A 12,278-nucleotide genomic window follows, 5' to 3' on the forward strand; every position below is an offset into this window, starting at 1 on the left:
CATTGGTGGATTTGAAAGTCTCTCTGCACCTGACGGCAACCACAATGACACTCACACCTGACACGCCCCATTGTCTCCAACTGCCCTCCCTCAATCCTTCCACACACACACACACACGCACGCACACACGCGCCCGAGGGAGGCTCCCCTGGCAGTGGGAGGAGGTGCTCTTCTGCCTCCAGGCCTCCCCCATGTCCTGAATGCAGAAGCCACCACGTAACCTGACCGTGAAGCTCCTTGGCTCAAGCGCTAAGGCTAAAACCCATTAGTTGAAAATGTGCGGAAGCTCGGACCGACACTGTTTTCCCAGGCATGAACCAGCAAGCACACTGTCCCCACGCTGCGGGCAGCCCCTCTTGCATTTCACCCATTGCTCCTGGGGGGGGGGGGGGTTCCTCATCCTCTCCCCTTGTGTGAAGGACTTTCATTTAATACCTCTAAATAAGGCATTGAGCTGGGCAGGGAAGCCCTAGTGACCGAGGCGAGATTGATCTGCAAATAAGGGGAAGGCTGCTCCTAGTCTTAAGAAAGAGCCCACCCAGTCTTTCCCTTCCCTTTTCAAATATCCATGTCCCTGCACGGGCAGGCTCCCAACTTCCCCTCCCCACGCGGGATGACCGTTCTGTTTCTTTAGCCACGGCCCTTTTCCCAGAGGTCTCCTGGCCCTGACTTTACCTGCCTCGCATTTGAGGCGCAGCGTCCGGAGCCTTTCCCCTAAATGCCTCTGTGCCGGTGGGGTTTTTTTTTTTCATTTTCATTATTATTACCGTATTATTATTATTATTATTATTATTATTATTATTATTATTATTATTATTATTATTTATTGAATTTGTATGCCGCCCCTTTCCGCAGACTTGTTTTGTTGTTTGTAGACTTTAGCCATCTATTTTCATAATTCTGAATGTTATTATTTTGTGGACTATAACAATCTGTTAGACAGTGGATGAGTTGTATAAGGAAGGGAGGGAGGAAAGAAGGGAGGAAGGGAGGAAGGGAGGGAGGGAGGAAAAGAGGGAGGGAGGAAGGAAGGAAGGAAGGAAGGAAGGGAGGGAGGAAGGAAGGGAGGGAGGAAAGGAGGAAGGGAGGGAAGGAAGGGAGGGAGGGAGGAAAGGAGGAAGGAAGGAAGGAAGGAAGGAAGGAAGGAAGGAAGGAAGGAAGGAAGGAAGGAAGGAAGGAAGGAAGGAAGGAAAACTCTGGAAATGGAAATGTTATTTTGCGCTGTAGGCTCTGGAGACTTAGCTGCCTCCCTTCCCTGCCTCTGACCAAGAGAGAATGCTTGGTGCCACATCCCTCCCCCTTGCCCTCATTCTCTGCACTTACCCCTCTCTTGAACAGAAGCCTGGCTGACCTTCCTGCGTCGTCGCTTTCGGAGGGCTGCAGGAGTCTGTACTTGGGGTAGATTTCCACCCTGAAATTGCTCAGGTATGCAGCCTCTGACACCGCCACCAAATTCCATTCCTGCAACCGAAAGGAAATCCCAAGGAATCTTAAGGGCTGGAAGTAGATGGATGCCTCTCAAGCCCCGATTCTATTTCGGAGCGGGTCCAAGGAGAAATGTCACTCCAGCCCCTTTTTGAACTTGCAACACTTCTAGTGAAGAGGCAACGATGCTGAAGGAGACGTGAAGCTCCGCTCAGATGGGGGAATTCAGGCCGGCCCAGGGCTGCATTTCAAAGACGAGAGGGCAGCAATTCCTCAGACAGGGCCAAAGAGAAACCACGGCAATCGATTCGAAGGATTAAACACAATTTTAAAAACGCGTTTTTATATTACATTGGCTACATACATCAAAATGTCAGATAAATTAAGTGAGAGGGAAGCCTTTTCCAGCCCTGTCCTGCAAAAAGCACATCTAAAGTGGGGCCGCTCCACTGGACAGGGGGGTTCAGAAGGATACAGAAGGACCAGGCCTTCCTCTGGCTCTGCTGAGGTTAATCAGTGGCCACAACAAGGCTTATCTTGCAAGAGATCCTGTCCTAATTTAATGAGTAACTTCTCCTCTCCTCTCGTGTTCCCAGCCTTATTTCCACTGGAGCAGAACCGGCCCCGCTCAGAGCCGGCCTGAATCACGGCTGCCTTTCCAGGGCCCACGTCCCACCAGCATGTCACTCAAACGTTGGCCATATCTTCCACTGCCACCAGTTTGCCCCAAAAACGCTACTGGTAGCCCTGGTCCTTCCACTTGCTCCTGCCTGGGAGAAATGGTAGAACAGTGGTGGGGGTGGGTCCAGAAAAAGCCCCCGTGGCTCACCGCCGTCCATCTGCAAAGCCATAACCAGCCCCCTCCAGGAAGCAAGCAGACCCCAAACGCAGATGCCACTCTCTGCCTGCCTCTGCCTCTGTCTCTCCCTCCACCCAAACTCAGATGGGGTCCCTGAACCCCAGGGGGCCTTGGAACCCCCCCCCCCCCCCGTTCAGCTGTCACCTCCCTCTCCTCATGGGCCTCGTCCCTTCCAAAACCCAAGCTGCTGGGAAAGCCCTGCTTTCTGGCTGACCCAAGCAACCTGCCAGCAGCCTTGGAGAGGTAAGAAGAGGAGGCTAAATTGACGGTGGAGTCCCATCCTGGCATAGTTTCACAGAAGAAAACGGAACACTCTTCCTATTCAGGAGTCACAGAGAAAGCCACCTCCAGGTTCTGAAGAACCTCGCTGATCCAGAACATTCAGGGAGTGGGTGCGAATGAACCGAGCTTCTTAAGGGTCAAGAGACAGACGCACAGAAGGGCCAAGCTCCGTCCCTGGCCCGTCCCTGTCCTGTACTTTGACCGGCCCTTTACTCCCCTGGTCTTCTCGGCAGACAGAGCCCAGCAAGAGCCACCTGATGCCAGAGAGGGAATCCGTAGCTCCAGGCAATTCTTCAAACTGTTACAACCCGCAAAGGGACAAATGCAACACTTGTGTTAAAACACAATCCTGATATATGGGGCATCTTTGCCCAAATCCTGCCCTGGATCTTATAGCATCTCCTAAAGGAGCACCTGGAATTCTTTTCACCTGCCAGCATCGTACGGGTGGTTCGCACCACAGAGAATGACATCTCCCCAAGCGGTTTCTTCTGTCTCTGAGGGTGGGGCCCAGGAGAAGCAGGCCAAGGAGCTGAGGCTTTCCTAACAGCTTTGCGCTCAAAAACTTGTTTCATTGTATTGATATGCTGCTCCCTCCAAATGGACTCTGAGCAGCTAACAATTGGAGTAAATGCAGCAATAAAGACAGTTAAAATCTAATAATAAAAGTCAATAGTAACAGTAATATAAAAAACATACATACTTGCAATCAGCCTAATTCCAGGCCTGGAAGGCTTTCCGGAGGACCGGTACAGTGGAGATAAAGTGGATCTCTGGAGGCAGTTGGTTCCAAAAGTTTGGAGCCGCCACAGAGAAGGCTCTTCCCTGAGGTCCTGCCAACCGACCGCAGCAAGATATGAGGGAAGAGGTCTGGCCCTGAGCCGTTTAGCGCCTTGGGAGAAATTGTGCATATTTCATTTAAAAAGTTGGGCATATGCAAAAAACATGGATTGGGTCTTTACAACTTTTCTCGGGCCCATTTCAAAACAAAACAAAACATTTTAGCACCCACCTTGGGAAAGGCCTGGAGGGAGCTGCTGGTGGAGGCTGGCAGAGCTGCTGTGGATGGACGCTGGGCAGGGGGAGAAGGCCAGGAGGAGGAGCCGCCCCCTCCTTTCCTTCAAAGGAGAGGGGTTGCCAAGAGAACGCCACAAGCAACACAAACTTTGCTGCTCCAAAGAGCCATGGCAGCCACAGAAATCCACTCTGCCGGGCTTAATGACCTCTCCTGGGCAGACAATTCTGGACTGTCCGTCCCTCACCCTCTCAGCTTCTTCTGTCCAACAAATGAGATCTCCCTGGCAGGGCACCAGCGCCGCCTTTGGGACAGGCTCCAAACCTGACTGTGGAAAAGTGGTTAATGCCTGGAATTCATTACCTGATTCTGTGGTTTCATCGCCAAACCCCCGAAACCTCACCCTTAAAGACTGTCCACTGCTGACCTCACCCGATTCCTAAGAGACCAGCATCAGCACACCAGTGGTCCTACCATCCCTGTCCTAACCTTCCCTTTGATCCGCACCCATCTGATGTTTATAAGGAATGTTACATCTATGTATATAACCAATACGTACTTGACAAATAAAATAAAAACAGAAGAGGCCATATAACCCCTATTTCCCCAGGGGGGGTGGGGGGCATAAAAGCCAGAAACACTGGGGATCTTGCCCCCACCTAGCTAGAATCAGGACTTCTTTAGATATATATGCTCACTGACAAATGGCATGGCCTACATTTATCTATGCCTCCAAACACCAATAATGAACCAAGAAAGAGAATTAGGAAAGAGGAACCACCCTGAGTTTTATTTATTTACAATGGGCAGCAGGGAACCATGGAGAAGTGGGGGTTTGCATTGGACAGTTCTTCCACTCGGCAGCGTTGTTGAAAAGAAGCCCAGGCAAGAGTTGATGCGTGAGGTCAATGCATTTGGGGGGAGGGGGGGGAGACGAGAAGCAGGATCACCACCATGCTTTAGAAACATAGAAACATAGAAACATAGAAGTCTGACGGCAGAAAAAGACCTCCTGGTCCATCTAGTCTGCCCTTATATTCTGCCCTTTATTTTCTCCCAAGAAGTCCTACTTATTAGGGGCTGTCATATTTATAAACTAAATTACAGTATTTAGATCCTGACTCTGGAGCTTAGTTTCCAAGACTTACTTACTCTTGCTCCCAGACTTTCAGAATAAATGAACTCCTTCCGAAACCACCTCTTTCCTCTTCCAGTTCATTCCCTTGCAAAAGGACCCCACTGCTCACAGAAGGGGGATGGAATGAAGGACGGCCACCTTCGGGAAGGCCCACTCAGGTTCTGCTCCATCTTTCTCCCGGGACTTTTGCGTGACTCGGAGGCAGGCTGGGAAGGCCACTGGAAGAAGGGTGTGGGGAGGGAGTCCAGTCTTGGAGGAGCGCCTGTTTCCACAGAACGGCCAAGCCCCCCTTTCATTTCCCCATCCATCGGCTCATTGAGCTGTCCTCCAGCCAGCAGGAGGCCCTTGGCCTTTGAACGGCCTCCCCTTTTAAAGCATAACCCTGAGTCGTCTTCAAGCCATAGCATTTAGCATAAAGGTTTACATACCGCCAGTGTTCCCTCTAATTTTTTGGGGGGGTGGGCGGAAAAGTATAGTGTCTGAGCGGCAGTCCCTTCGGGACTGAGCGGGACAGAAATAATAAATAAATAAATAAACAAACAAACAAACAAACAAATAAAAAACCCACCCTGTTTTGCCTGAGAGAATTTCAAAATAAAATACTGTACTGTGTGTCTATAACAGTGAGCTCATAATAGGGCAACTCTATCAATATCAAAATGCCACTTAAATAGTTGAGCTAGTTTCAAACTAGATTTTGGTTTTCTTTCTCTCTTCCTTACTCCCATTCTTTTTCTTTCTAAGTTCCTTCCTCTCTTTTTTCCATCTGTTTCTCTCTCTTCCTCTCTTCCTCTCTCTCTCCTTCCCTCTCACTCTTTCCCTCTCGGCTTCTGGGCAGGTTTGGAAAACTCTGAGTTGATGATGATTTTTAAGTGAGCGATTGCTCACTGCTCAGCTTAGAGGGAACTATGCATACCGCTGCACAGTGCTTTCCAGCCCTGTAATAGATGTTGAGGGTCAACACTCTGGGTCCTCATTTTACCTACCTCGGAAGGATGGAAGGCTGAGTCAACTTTGAGCCTGGTGAGATTTCATCTGCCAAACGGCTGGCAGCCGGTAGTGGTCAGCAGAAGCAGCTTGCAGTACTGCAGTCCAACCACTGCACCACCCAGGCTCTTAAGCGTTGCATATGCCCACTGACTGACCGCTCACGTTGTCTTTCTGGCCGTCCAGTGTTCCACTTTTGGGGCTATTACAAAAAAACTGTTTTTTGGAGACAAGGCTCAGAGAGGCACAAAGTGGGAAAGCAGGAATTTTAATGGTTGTAAGTTCAAGACTGTGCCCCCCCTCCCCTTTTTTCTTTTAAATAAAAGCAACCATCCTTGGAGTTGGCTACTGATTACCCACCCAGCCCCCCTCTCCCTCCCGGTCCCCCTTTTGGGTTCAAGTGAAGCCAGGGGGAGAATCAGGGCTGTCCTCCAAGGGGGAGGGGGAGGGGGGAGGGGGAGGGGGCCCGGGGGGCTGCAGCGCAGCAAAGGTCTTGGATGCTTCCTCTTCAGGCCAGGCCTCCCTGCTGATGTCCGGAGCGTCCCTCTCGGCCCGGGTGGCCTCCCTCCAGCTTGCCAGGTGCTCGCGATGCTGCCCGTACCTGAACTCGGCTTTCGGGAGGCAGCCAGCGAAGGGGTCGCAGCCTGAGTAAAACCAAGCCAAAATAGGGCATGGTCAGGGCCCCATGGCTACTACTGACCGTGGCCACCTGATAAAAAAACCCTAGGTAAAAGTTCTGCCTCTTTGCCTTTCTGTCCGTGATAAAGAAGCCAATCTAGCCACGCTGCCTCTGAGTGTCGGCTGTCAAGTAAGCCTTTCCCTGAATAAGAACCTACTGCCCGGTAGGTAGGGAAGGGCAGTTGGAAACAAGGTTGGCTCCCTGACCCTCTCCCGGCCCCCGAGGCGAATCGACAGAGGGACAGAAAAGCCTCCTAAGCCCTCGGGGTCAAGGGCTCCCTCTCTCCTGCACCTGGACACCGCTTGAGGGAGTTACCAGGCGGGCATTTTTACTGGGGTTACGTAGGGCATGGGAGAGTCTCCGTGCCGGCTGCAGGGCGGCCTTTCCACCAAGTCACAGGGGAAACACCGAGTGGAGGCCCTTCCCAGCCGCGGTCTTTTCTCCTGATAGTTTCCATACACTAAGCAGAGGAAGTGGTTTGGCTCCACTGCTGTTCTACGGGAAATGGGAAGGGAGTGGGACGGGGCTAAAGGAACAGGCCTTTCCTCCCCCTCCCCCTCCTCCTCCTCCTCCTCCTGCGGCCTCCAAGACTTCCCCTTTCCCTCCCGAATCGAAGGGAACGTGGCCTCCTGCAGCCAGTCCACCATTCCTTCCCGGCTACTCTCAAGACCAGCACCGCAGCCCTCTTGGCCCCAGGGGGCTTGACCTCCCTCTTTGCCGAGGAAACGTCACGTGCGGGACATGCGGGACATTCCCACCAACAACCTGGCAGGAGCGCTAGCTGGCCCCAGGGACCGGGTGGGGGGGGGAGATGGGCAAGGAGGGCAGCAAGGGGCAGCTGACAGAAAGGTAAATGCCGAACCTTCCCCCGCCGCAGCTCCTTACGCTTCCCATACCTGATGGCAGACCCCTGGAAGAAAAGCCCACCGCACTCACCCTGCGTGCCCAGCCTTGCCATGTTGCCCTTATAGGCCGCACATTGCACACAAGACCTTCTCTTAGCAAACATTCTTGGGGACGCCTGCAGCTTGCAATTCCCTGCAGCCTGGAGGAAAAACACCCACAACACCATCCAAGATCCCTGCCTCCTTTCTTGTAAAGATCTGCCCACCTGTGGAGTCCTCGGAGAGGGGTGGCATATAAATCAAATCAATCGATCGATCAATCTTTTTCTGGCCAGGCCAGCCCCCCATGGGCCCCATGGGCCAGGACTGGCTACCTCTAGAGGGGAGATGCCGAAGCTGAGAGGGACTCCTACCCTGCTGCCCCCCCTCTCGACCGACACCCGTCCCCCCCCCACCCCCACTTCCCTTCCTTCCAGGTCTTTCATCCCTGCCACTGTGGGGCCCAGTCGTGGCACAGCCGGCCACTCCTGAGGGGGAGGCCCCCGCTCGTCTCCATGGCAGGCAACCAAACCTGGCTGCTCCCAGCACCTCCCAAAGCCCCGGGGCCGTGCTCCCCTCTCCCTCTGCTCAGCCTCTGCCTAGGGCTCCCTTCTCCCACCCAGTCACTGGGAGGGGGGGGGTCAACGGCACTTACAGATACTGCGGCCATCTGGCTGTGCACAGGGAGGCCCCCTCCTTTCTTCTCTGGATGGCTACCAGCGCCCCCCAGCTGCTCTACCACCCTCAGGTGTCTCAGGACCAGGGAGCCTGTGGCCAGACGGAAGAAGCCAGTCAGTCCTGGCCAGAGAAGTCTTCTCCTTACACTCAGGTCATGGCTCCCATGCTAGAAGGGAAGCAGGCAAACCTCCCGAGACGATGATCCTGGGCTGGCGGCCGAGGCTTCTTCCCGAACCTTTGTCTTCCGTGGGGATCTAAAGGAAGGAAGGAGAGGCTGCAGCAAAGGGGGCCGGCGGGGAAAGTCCCAGAAGAACATGGGCCTCCTGCCTCTTTCACAATGCTCCACCTCTCCAGGAGTCCACCCATTGGCTGTCAGCAAGCACACCTTGGCCACCGCGCTACTTTGGGTCTTGCTCACCTTAGACTCAGATCGGTCAAAACTGGGTGCCTTCTGCACGACAAAGGGCGCTGCCAGTGTCTGCTTGCTCCCCAGCGGAGCCCTTCCTCCTCCTCCTCCTCCTCTTCTGCTCTCCTGAGTCACGGCTCCCTCGCTTTGTAGCAGGAGATGCCGAGTGGGCGCCTGGTGTTTCCTTGTCCTCAGGAAGCCGCCAGCCGTGCTCCTTCCTTGGTCTACAGGACTGCAGCAGAGTCCCACCTCAGCTCCCCTCCTTCTCAGGCGTCCCCAGGAGGAGAAGAAGAAGGTTAATAGGAGTGAGGCCGTTTTGCACCCCAGGTGGGTCTTTCTCCTAAGGGTTTGGAGCCCACCTTCTGCAACAGGTGCCGCTGGGGGCCACTTCCTCAACCCGACTAGAACTCTGGGTGTCCCCTCAAAAGCAGCATTTTAAAATCTTTAATTTAAACCTTCAGAAGGGAAACCTTTCTCTCGTTTTCTTTTTTGTACTCAGTTTTTTATCCTGTTCATGTTCAGATAAGCATGAGTCTTATTTTTAATACTATTTTATTCAAGTAATACACTTTTTCCTTTAAACTGGTTTTAATGGAAAGATTGTATCATGATTTCATGTGACAACAATTGAATTTGTTGTTTACAAATGAGACGTAGCAATGTTTAATATCACAATAACTAAAGAGAGAGTGGCTTTCATGCCAAGGAGGGACTCTAGAACTCGTCATTTCCTGGTTTCATGACAGTGCCTGGATCACAACATCAGACGTTTTGCACTGGTATGATTTCTTTTTATTATTATTAAAGTTGCCTTTTAGAACTGACCTTGATTTGTTAGACTTTTGATTCCGCCTTAGATGACGAAAGTAGGGCTGACCTCCTGTAGGAACTTTATTTGACTTTTTTCTTTTCTGCAAAAAGAGACCATTCAAATAAAAATATTCCAAGCCCCCCTGAATCCCCTCCAGAGCTCTGCATGTGCCACACACCCCCCGGTGCCCAAATCAACCGTCCTCCAGTCAGAAACTCCTGGTGTCAAGGAATCAACCGAGGGGGATACCACAGAGGAGGCCTCTTCCCTGGAATTCAGAAAGCCCCACTCCCTGCCTGTACTAGCAGTCCCAAAAAGCTTCCAAGTTTCAGACCAAGAAAGTCCTCACCTACTAGATCTCTCTCCTCCCAGCAAGGGGTAAAATATGGGGTGAGGATGTCAATCAAGCAAACAAAAAGCCTGCACGCACACACACACACACAGAGGTGCCACTCACAGGCCCTTGATGATCCTTGAAAGAGAGGAGACTTTCCAAAGCCAGGTCCTTCACACATATTCTTTGTGGGGGCTCCTTTCTTTAAAAGAAAGAAAAAGACCGACCTGATTTCCTATACTATAGTGATTCAACACCAGTTTAAAAGAGAAGTATTGCAACCCTGAACAAAAAAGAACCTCTCTTCCTTCTTAAGAGACAAGAAGAGTTTTTATTTTATTTGTTTGTTCGTCAAACATGTGCAAGATAGGAGGCATAGGTATAAATGTAAGAACAGGTAATAAATGAGGACGATGGGAGGGCAAGGCAGGGCGGGCAGGCCCAGCGGTTCCCTTATGCACGGTCCCTAAAGACCTCTAAGGAATGGGGTGAGGTCGACAGTGGGCAGTCTAAAGTTAACGTTTGGGGGGTTGGAGGAAGAAACCACAGAGTCCGGCAGGGCATTCCAGGCATTGGCCACTCTGTTGCTGAAGCCGTGTTTCCTGCAGTCTACATTAGGTTTGTATCTATTGTATTGTTGCAGTTGACGGGTAGGACAGTGTGGCAGATGATTCTATGAACTACATTTAGATCAGGTGACATAGTTTTAAATTGTCTAAGCCCAAAATTTCAAGTCTGGTGGAATAAAGTATTCTATTGTGAGAGGAGGACTCTTCTTGTGAAATATTTCTGGACTCTCTCGATTGTATGAATGTCCGATATGCGTTGTGGATTCTAGACAGGTAGGTTGTATTTGAGAATTGGTCTTGTGAATGTTTTGTAAGCTCTGGTTAGCAGTGTAGTATTACCAGAGAAGAAGCTATGCAAGATTAGATTAACAACTCTTAGTGCCTTTTTGGCAATGTGGTCACAGTGGGCTATGGCACACGTAGGTCACTAGGTGAGTTCTCCAAGGCCCTTGACAGAGTGCAGGTTGCCTAGTGAAGGCGATGTCCTCCAACTTCGTATGTTGTGTTCTGATTCTTTTTGCCAGTGTGTAAGGCAGGGCATTTTTTGTTGAGGTTTGAAGTTGTCAGTTGTTTGACCATTCTGACACATAGCCAAGGTCTTTTTAAAGGGTAGCAGCAGTTCACAGGGCACTCCCTATGAACTAACCACTTGTCCGTTTGACAGGAATGCAATTATCCAATCATGCAGGGGTCTAGAGATGCCGTAAGATTTTAATTTCAGAAGTACTGTAGTTTGTTGTGTACCACTGAATCAAAGAATTTACAAAATTCTATGTAAATTGCATCTTATTGTTTTACCCTGATTGAATTGTGTAATTCACATGTTTTTGCAGGGTAGGAGATGCAGATTACAGGATAATTTTTTCCTGAAACCAAATTGTTTGTTAGAGAGCAGGTTGTTAGTTTCTAAGTGGAGGGTAATACATTGGTTTATTATTGAGTCCATGACTTTGCAGGTGACGCAACATAGATTGGTCTGTAATTTTCAACGTTACTGGGATCTCCTTTTTTGAAGAGAGGGATGGCTAGTAACTTTGGTAATGAGATAGTCCTGAAGGATTTTTCAAAAATTACGCTTAGAGGTTCAGCTATGGCTGTGGAAAGCTTTTTTAAATAGTATGCACATAGTCCATCAGGTCCAATAGATAGAGATGTTTAGGTTTGCGTAATGTATTTTCAAATGTTATCTTCTGTCAAATCGATTTAATCGTTGAAGTTATTTGTGGTATGACTAGAAAATATTGGGCATGGGCCATACCTGTTTACAAGGACCGAGCTGAAGAATGTGTTAAAGAGATTGGCTTCCATCCCCTGTCCTAATGTTTCTTTTTTACTAGTATCATGTATATGAATATCTTATCTTGTATACCACCAATACGTACTTGACAAAACAAACAAATAAATAAAAATAAAATTGTCTTTACCATTTGGTCCTTTACGGGTGGGATGGATCTCAAGTCTTTGAGTTGGTTGTTTACAAAGCCCATGGATTTCATGGGCAGAAGGGTCTCTCATTGATTGATATAATTGGTGCATTCAGTCTTTATTTAGTGGCATAGATTTTTGTAGCAGCTTTTAAAGTTAGTAACGCAGCCAGTTTTGGGGGTTTTTTGCCAAAGAAATCTTTGTTTGGATTGGAGCTTCCTTATTTTTATGGGTAATTTGTTTTTCTTGGTTTTGCTGGTTATTTGGTGGTTATAAACATGTAGTTTAATGACTCTTTTGATTTTAAGCAAAAAGATATTATAGTGGTCTTTGGCAGTATTACACACAGAGAAAAATATTTGCCAATCAAGAGATGAGCGGTCGGCATCTATGATATCAAAGTTGGCTTTTTAAAAGTTGTAACTGGTTATCTCATCATTATGGTGGGTTTTGTAAGGACGTATATTGAAAGAAATGCAAATTATGCTGGGGCCAGTCTTTGCAAAAGGGTTGTTTTATTTGTAGTCCATAAATTGAGTGTAAACTGTTGCAGAAGATGAGATCGAGACAGTGGCTGAGTCTAGTATTGTTACTAGCTGATCTAGTTCTTGATTGGTAATGGCATTGAAAAGAGTTGAATGTATGGACTCAGTTGTACATTTAGTGTCCAGTTAATATGAGATAGGTTGAGGTCACCAAGAAAAATAAGAAGGTTTGGGTAGGAGGCAGCCTACATTAGTAGTGAGGTCCATTTGTTCGCACGTGTGATGTAATAATCAGGGGCTC

At 49.5% G+C, this 12,278-nt stretch overlaps 1 protein-coding gene across 1 annotated transcript in view; it reads right to left on the bottom strand.

Annotated features, from left to right (window-relative positions):
- Positions 1-12,278, bottom strand: part of LOC139170834 (regulator of G-protein signaling 3-like) — a 47,530-nt gene that overhangs the window by 31,196 nt on the left and 4,056 nt on the right. Inside the window, 7 exon segments of the mRNA XM_070758365.1 lie at positions 1,324-1,461; positions 7,322-7,430; positions 7,925-8,037; positions 8,135-8,201; positions 8,366-8,585; positions 9,179-9,264; positions 9,622-9,700. Of these exon segments, the coding sequence (XP_070614466.1) occupies positions 1,324-1,461; positions 7,322-7,430; positions 7,925-8,037; positions 8,135-8,201; positions 8,366-8,585; positions 9,179-9,264; positions 9,622-9,700 (812 nt within the window).

Source organism: Erythrolamprus reginae, chromosome 8, assembly GCF_031021105.1.
Source record: "Erythrolamprus reginae isolate rEryReg1 chromosome 8, rEryReg1.hap1, whole genome shotgun sequence".
NCBI classification, from domain to species: Eukaryota; Metazoa; Chordata; class Lepidosauria; order Squamata; family Dipsadidae; genus Erythrolamprus; species Erythrolamprus reginae.